Below are 7,804 nucleotides of genomic sequence, written 5' to 3'. Positions count from 1 at the left end.
AGCAACAGCCTGCATTAGCTTTGTTGAAATATTGAATCTTTTCCTGTCTCAAAATCACGCAATTTTAATAAATAAGACCTGCAAAAGACTCGAAGAACGCTTAAGAAGACTAGCTTCAAATGCAAAAAAGAATTCCAGGGGGAAAAGCGACCAAAAGTATGTAGATTTTGTTAAACAGGTTAAGAATATAGCAATTCGCAACGATGAAATTGTGAGAGCAGGTGACTTAGAGAAAGAGTTGGGAGAATTAAAAGCGAAACATATCGTTTTGGAACAAGAAAAAGGTGAACTTCAGCGACGTTGTGATGAGCTATACCAGGGAAGTTGCAATACAGGCAAGTTGCTCTCCTCTTACTTAATTTTCAAGTAGGCAGTGAAGGTACTATATTTGGATAGTAATTATACAAGTTATTTTATGTTCAAACTACTAACAAGCATCATTGATATAATATTTTTGTTGTGCTACAGATTGACCTAGCAGAGTTTCAGGAAAATGCTGAGCAGAAACTGAGAATCAAGATCAGTGGTGATGGAGCCAAAATGACTAGGATGACCAGCTTTGTGATTATGTCATTCTCTTTACTTGACAATGATGATGTAATGTCATCCAAAGGTAAAAATACATATAACTTAGCTGTATATTGAATATTATAGTGAAAGAAAATTATATGATACCCAGTACAGGATTTCATTTTCTCTAATGCTTTCTTAACAGGTAGTCACACAATTGGAGTAGTAAAAGGGGTGGAAAGCTATGAACTTCTAAGGGATTCGTTTAAAGATGTATTCAACACAATCAATCAGATAGTCAAGGATGGGAAAATTTCTATAAAGGATCACAATATCCCAGTTGAACTTCTACTTGGTGGTGATTACAAGGTAATTAATAAGTATGTAATGCAGATTAATTAGCCTGCCCATGTGTATAGTTAATCCATTGAGTTTGTCCAGGGTATATTTTGTTCAAAACAGCTGTGCGAATAGCTCCTCTTTTACAGTTTCTTTTGTTACTTCTTGGGATGAAGAGTGCCACATCTGATCATTCTTGCATTTGGTGTACTATTCATAAGAACAACAGGTCAGAATGCAATAGTATAACTTAATTATCATGGTTAAAACTTGGATTGTACTTTAATGCAATTACTGCATAGTCTACTACCAATTAGTACCATAGTCTACTACCACTTAGTACCATGGTCTACTACCAATTAGTACCAATTAGTACAATTACTGCATAGTCTACTACCAATTGCATTACTACCAATTTAGATTTGATATGTCAAAGTCACAAGAATACTATTCCCATCCACCCATGAGCAGAACCTTGGAAGAGATTAAAAAGTGTGCCTTGAAGCAGAATCTCTCTTGTGTACACCCACCACTAGTAGATATTCCTTTGCAAAATATAGTCCTTGATGAACTACATGTGATGCTAAGAGTAACAGGTAACTTATATGTTGAGTCTGTTGGCCGGTATAAGCATAAAAACATATACACACACTGGAAAAATATAAAATAGTTTGATCTGTATCTTACAACTGTTGAAGCAGGTTTTTTTTTGGGGTGGGGGGGAAACTAAAAGAACGCCCACCTTTGATACATAACGTACTGTAAATAAATTTATCTTCACCTTTACAGACATCTTAACCAGGAATTTAGTTACTGCAGCTATTAGCTGGGACAAGAAAGAAAATTATGATAGACGACCATGTGAAAGAACAAATCTGCATGTTGAAGCCTTATTGTCTGCTATTAATAGCTGTGGTGTGTGTTTCAAAATTTGGGAGAAGAAAGATGCAGATGGAAAAGGTAGTGGGACATATGACTTTACAAGTCTTATGGGTTCTGATAAGAAGCTACTCTTGTCAAATCTACCAGAAAAGTTGGATGGAGTGGTTGATGAAGGCACAAGTGCCACAGTTATAAAGATTTGGAAGGTTGGTATATATATATATATATATATATATATATATATATATATATATATATATATACATATATATATACATTTATCATTGGTAATCCCAGTGTTAACTTAAATTATAATTTTAAGAAAATTACTGCACTCATCTTCTTTGCAGTTTGTTAGTTATGACAGCTTAAGAGTAATTATTGTTTTACAATAATTATCCTCAATCTTAAATTGTAAATATATTATTTTCTCTATTATATGTTGATATCATGGAACTATAGGATTTCAGCGAGATATATCAAATGTTGAATGAGCAAAATCCCTCTGATGAATATATTACAAGCTATTTTGAGAAGGTTTGTTGTATGATATTTGGTGATTAGGATACAGTGTACTGTTGAAAAGAAATAACAGTGTATAATATTGTAAGTTGTTATTAGATACCTTTTTCATTCCAACATGCTACTGTACTTTAGGCAAAGGCGTGGATTCTCCTCTTTACTTCATTGGGGGGGATATGCGAGGGTTATGGAAAGGCAAATGTAACTCCATACATGCATTCCATGGTCTATCATGTCCCACGCTTTATGAAAACTCATACTGGCGTAAAGAGATTCACTGGACAAGGTAAAGTATATCGCCAATTTTGGTGATTGAAATTAATATCAAGTATGCAGATGCCCTTATTGTGAGACCATTTGGGCCCCATAGTGTGGCCCAATACGGGCAAATTTCCCAGTGAGACACACATTCCTGCAATAATTATATTTTAAATCATAGGAACTGAAGAAAATAATGATGACTGCCGAAGAATACATTTACGCAAGTCAAATAAGTGGGATGCTGCAGGAGATGTTTTGTACGTCATGAAGAGAGTTGAAGCAATCTCGGAACATGAACGAACTCCTAGGGCTTATACAAAGAGGAGTGCACAATACTGGGAAAATGACTTGCTGGAAAGACGAGAAAAACACAAGCGACTTGGCAAAACACAGAGAATTGGCAACCCATCCCAAGCGGCAGTCCAACATAATATAGAGCAATTGTCACCAGCAGAGCTGCGAAAGCAGCTTAAAACTTTGGGAGTTTCAACCCGAGCACGGAATCTGAAACGGCTTCAACAAATGTACCAAGATGCATTAAATCAAGTCACCAACTCATCAGATTGACAAAATGTAATATAAATATATATAACTGTAACTAAATTTTATTTACAATATTTACAAGTTATTTGTATTGCAGGGACGTTTTAAAATGTCCAAGCACAATTTTTCAACTGGTAGTTGAGGTGCTTGGCAGAGTTTGCTGTCTTTAAACATTTGTTTTTTTGATGTCCAAGCCAGAACTGGTTTGACTTTTAAGGGAGGCTGTATAGCATGACCCTCCCCATGAATGTTAAGCCAGTACCACCATTGATCGGGCAAGGGCAAACGAGACATGTCCTCTAATTTGTACAGCTTAAAACCCTTATGGCGTGATACTTCTCCTCTACCACACGATACATAGGGCCAAATGTCAAGGTCCATTTTCACATACGCCGAGCTTGTTGACTTGACGATTTCAGAAGTAAAAGGATTCCTTGAAAAAATTCTCGTCCAGCTTCTTCTAACCTCCGCGCACATGGTGTTGGAGGGTGTTCATAGCCTCTAGAAATATATATATATATATATATATATATATATATAGATATATATAGATATATAGATATATAGATATATAGATATATAGATATATAGATATATAGATATATATATATATAATATATAAATATATATATATATATTATATATATATATATATATATATATATATATATATATATATATAATATATATATATATATATATATATATATATATATATATATATATATATATAAGAGGTGAAAGCTAGGTGTTTGCTCTGGCAATTACACAACAATTGTGAGCCTTGGATTTCCTTTATGATGCTATGGTTAACAAAATAATATATTCCATTCATTACATTGTCAGACAAGATGATATATCTGAGCATATAAATATATAATATAATTCTTAACCATACCTTATGAGCTCGTCGTTAAGATTATTCGAAGGTTCCCATGAGCAAGATTCATGCGGCCAACCTTCCCACTTGATGAGATATTCGTAATCCTTAAAAATACGAATTGTTATTATCAAAGAAATAAATAATTTTAATATCAAAGCTGAAAAGTATATCAACAACGATAGGCCCTTTATATGATGAAATTTCGAGTATAGTTTATCACTTACATTGTTGATGTTTCGCCGAGATATAATCCTCTCAACATTGTAAAGACCAGATAAAGCCTTCCTTTTCCTTTTAGCTCTGGCCTGGCTTCCATTTGACATATTGCAATATATATTTGAATTATTTCAACAATCAGGTTATTCCAACACAAATCCACACACAGCAACTTGTAAATGTACAGTGTTACTAGTACAAAAGTTTAGCTTATAACATCCAACTCAAACAGCTGTTCATTAAGGTCAATGTCTGTATATCCACAATGTAGCAACTCATCAAGGGAAAATTGTTGATGGCTATCAGCCACACATGAAAGGCCAGAAAATAAATGCATTTCATCAATGTCATTAAACACTTCGCTAATAATCGAAAGTACTTCCATAGCTTGGCTCTTTGAAAAAATAGGTGAATAAGTTAGGACATCTCCCACAGAAAATATTTTATGACAGTTCTCAACAACATCTGAAATGACTTGCTCAGAAAAACCATGACTTGACATCGACCCAAGGGCAACAATTGCATTGTAAGATGACATATTCATTTGCTGTTCTGTTAAGGCCTCATGAAGAATGTACTTATCATCTTCAGACACAGACCGATACATATCGTAAGAGCTCACAGTGTTCTCTGAAACAAGCTCATGATGGTATGGACCAAGCTCTTTCTCACACTCACCTGTGACTTCATTACAATGGCATGACATGGTACAAAAACTACAGCAACTATGTGAAGGAATTAAGGGAACAACATCTTTATCAAACATCTTATATGCAGCTACACGCATACAATCATCTGTTCTCAAGAACTCCCTCACGTCTTCATCTACATGTGACACCTGCTGACCATAACAACACAGTAAAATATCAGATGATAAACCATCACGTCCAGCTCTCCCAGCTTTTTGGTGCAGATCTAACAGATCTCTTGGCGGTCCATACATAACAATAAATCTAATGTCAGGAAAATTGACTCCCATACTTAAAGCAAATGTTGAGATTACAATCCTTTTTGAACCACTGCCTTTAAGTGATTTGACAATTCTCTCCTTGTACTTCTCTTGCGTGACTGAATGGAATATGCCCACTAAACAATGTTCTCTCTCCTTTGAAACTGTTGGGTGAAATGCTTGTCTTCCCAATTTCATCATCATGTAATTGGCGACACTTGCAACTGAATACATAGTGTCACAAAAAATTATAGTTTTGGGGGTGGCAATTCCTTCCATCTTTACCATCTCTACAATCCAATCCAATTGAGATAGCATTTGATTTTTTGGAACTTTCAAGACATTGAACCGCAAATTGAGACGATTTGGGCTGACAAATAATTTTGTAGGGTCTTTCAAGGCTAGGCTATTGCAAATGTCATTCTGGGTTTCTTGATCTGCTGTCCCAGTTAGGGCCAACAATGGAGTGCCTGAAAGCAAAATATCATACAATAATATGAATTCATGGCAGAAATTTTTGCTAACATTATATTACACAATACAACAGACTTTTTTATTAGCTGCTGCATCAACCACTTGATGATGATGACGATGAAGTAAAATTCCCTCAGGTGCTATGGTTCTTGAAAATTTTACTAATGACCAATACCAAGCAGTACTTTAACAGCTACTGCACACCATTTTATAGTATTACTTATATGATGTATATACATGTGCACTAGCTGGATATATGGGTCTTCTGATGAAAAGTGAAATGGTACAAACAAAATAGAAATTGCTTGCCTGTTTTGCACATTGACCTAAGCACTGGAAGCTTTCCATATGCCTCTCTGAAAGCTTTCTTGTTTTTCGACTTTGATGACTTCCCCTTTAAATTTCTAAACAGACAGACATCTATTTTCACCTACTGTATATTTACAAATCATGTTTGTTATTGACCTCAGTCCTCACCATACATTAAAACTTATAAAAACTTTATTAAGCGATAATTCAATGTTAAAAAGCGTTTGAATAATGATAAATATTGCAAAATCTTATCTTACCGTTTTCCAGTCCATGTTTCAATTGTATGAGATTCGTCCACAACTATAGCTTCTACAGATTTATGTAGTTCTGAGTTATCATCCTTGAGTATATCAAGGAAATCTTTGTCTATAACATTTTCAGCACTGCAATATATAAATTGCGGGGGAGATGTTGAGATTTGATGAATAGTTTCCCTTGAAAGCTCTATTGCAGAGCAATTGAACGAAGACAGCTCTAAAATTTGATCGCAGATAATACTTTTCAGAGGAGAAACTACAAGCACGCTGATTTGACGAGAAACTTCGGTCTGTTTCACGAAACTATTACGTGCCAACAATACACAATGAAAATTACACTTTTACCAAACCCAGTCGGCAAAATGGCCAAAACATCCCTTCCTTTTAATAGTTCTTTGACGCCTGTTTCTTGTTCTGCCTTTAACACAAACTTACAGGCGAAACTTCTATGCGAATTTAAAATACTGAGCGCTTTTTCAATAAAGTCTAACTCCAAAGCAGACGCCATGTTTATTAGCCATCAACTATACAGAGTTGATAATAAACTTATTAACACCCGATGCCTTATTAGCCAATCAGGTATTTTCAGTCCACCAGTGGACTGGCAATAGAAATCATATAGAAACCTGGCAGACGGTTTTTCACCCTCGCCCTCCGCCGTTCCCGCGGGCTAATCTTCCCGTCCTAATTTTCCCGCCCGCAAGTCCTCCCCCAAATTTTTTTTTCCCGCCCGCAAGTCCTCCCCCAAAAAACCGTCTGCTACTCAGGCTAACCTGTCGCGTCATCTCGATGTGCATCTGCAGTGTTGGCTGTGTTGCTGATGTTTGTACCACAACTCTCTATGTGTTTAAAAACATGAATGATTTGGTTCAATGTCCGAATAGAATGATATTCGTGGAGGTTGCCTGGTAATCTTCAAGTGCTCAGAGTAATATTTTGGCTTTGATCAAGTGATTTTATCAATTTTGGTCTACATATATTACATATGAAGCACATACAATATAATTTCTGAACATTAAACTTAATTTTCGTACCATCAATTTTCATGAGCGTCTGGTTTTGCAACATATTTATTGGTATCTTCCAACCACATGTGTTGCTGCATTTAGACGAAACTCATCGAAAAGGTCATCTAGAGTTGTGTCCTCTGTTGTTGCAAAGTAGATCGAACTGCTTCTTGCTGATACGTTTTCTTCTGCAAGTTTTTTTGAAAGATGCTAAAAATTCATGTTAGGAATATCAGTTTAGATTCTTAACCTAACCTCCAAGTTCCCGTAATAGTTTATTTTCCTCTGTGTATATATTAAATAGGGCAGTGCGTGGCTGAACGCGTCTGTTCATTTATCTAATGAACTTAAATAAAATATACTTTTCATTAACTACATGTAATTCATTGCAGCTTGAAACTGCATTATAAAGTTTCAATTGTTCAAAACTTTTGTTTGATCTTTTTAATGCGCATATTTATATATCATATTATATATACACACACCCCCCTGCGAAATTGGCAATTTTTGTTAATCTTGTATTACGTACTAGAAGCGGTTTACAACACAGCAAAAAAAGCAAACTCGCAATTTTTTACCTCACCCTTTCCAGCGCCTTATGATGCAGTTTAATTGGTACCTTAATTGACACTTGAGTGAATGTCTTGAC

At 35.3% G+C, this 7,804-nt stretch overlaps 1 protein-coding gene across 1 annotated transcript; it reads left to right on the top strand.

Moving 5' to 3' along the window:
* Positions 1–305: 305 nt before the first annotated feature.
* LOC114541217 lies at positions 306–3,081 on the top strand. Its single transcript, XM_028561201.1, has 9 exons — positions 306–335; positions 469–613; positions 716–879; positions 999–1,078; positions 1,270–1,445; positions 1,639–1,937; positions 2,194–2,268; positions 2,389–2,539; positions 2,693–3,081. Exons 1-9 carry the CDS (start codon positions 306–308, stop codon positions 3,079–3,081), a joined length of 1,509 nt encoding a protein of 502 aa, XP_028417002.1.
* Positions 3,082–7,804: the final 4,723 nt, after the last annotated feature.

This window comes from Dendronephthya gigantea, unplaced genomic scaffold, assembly GCF_004324835.1.
Source record: "Dendronephthya gigantea isolate DGI-Jeju-01 unplaced genomic scaffold, DenGig_1.0 000275F, whole genome shotgun sequence".
Taxonomy (NCBI): Eukaryota; Metazoa; Cnidaria; class Anthozoa; order Malacalcyonacea; family Nephtheidae; genus Dendronephthya; species Dendronephthya gigantea.
The sequence above is the reverse complement of the archived record's forward strand: the minus strand, read 5'-3'. Positions and strand labels throughout refer to the sequence as shown.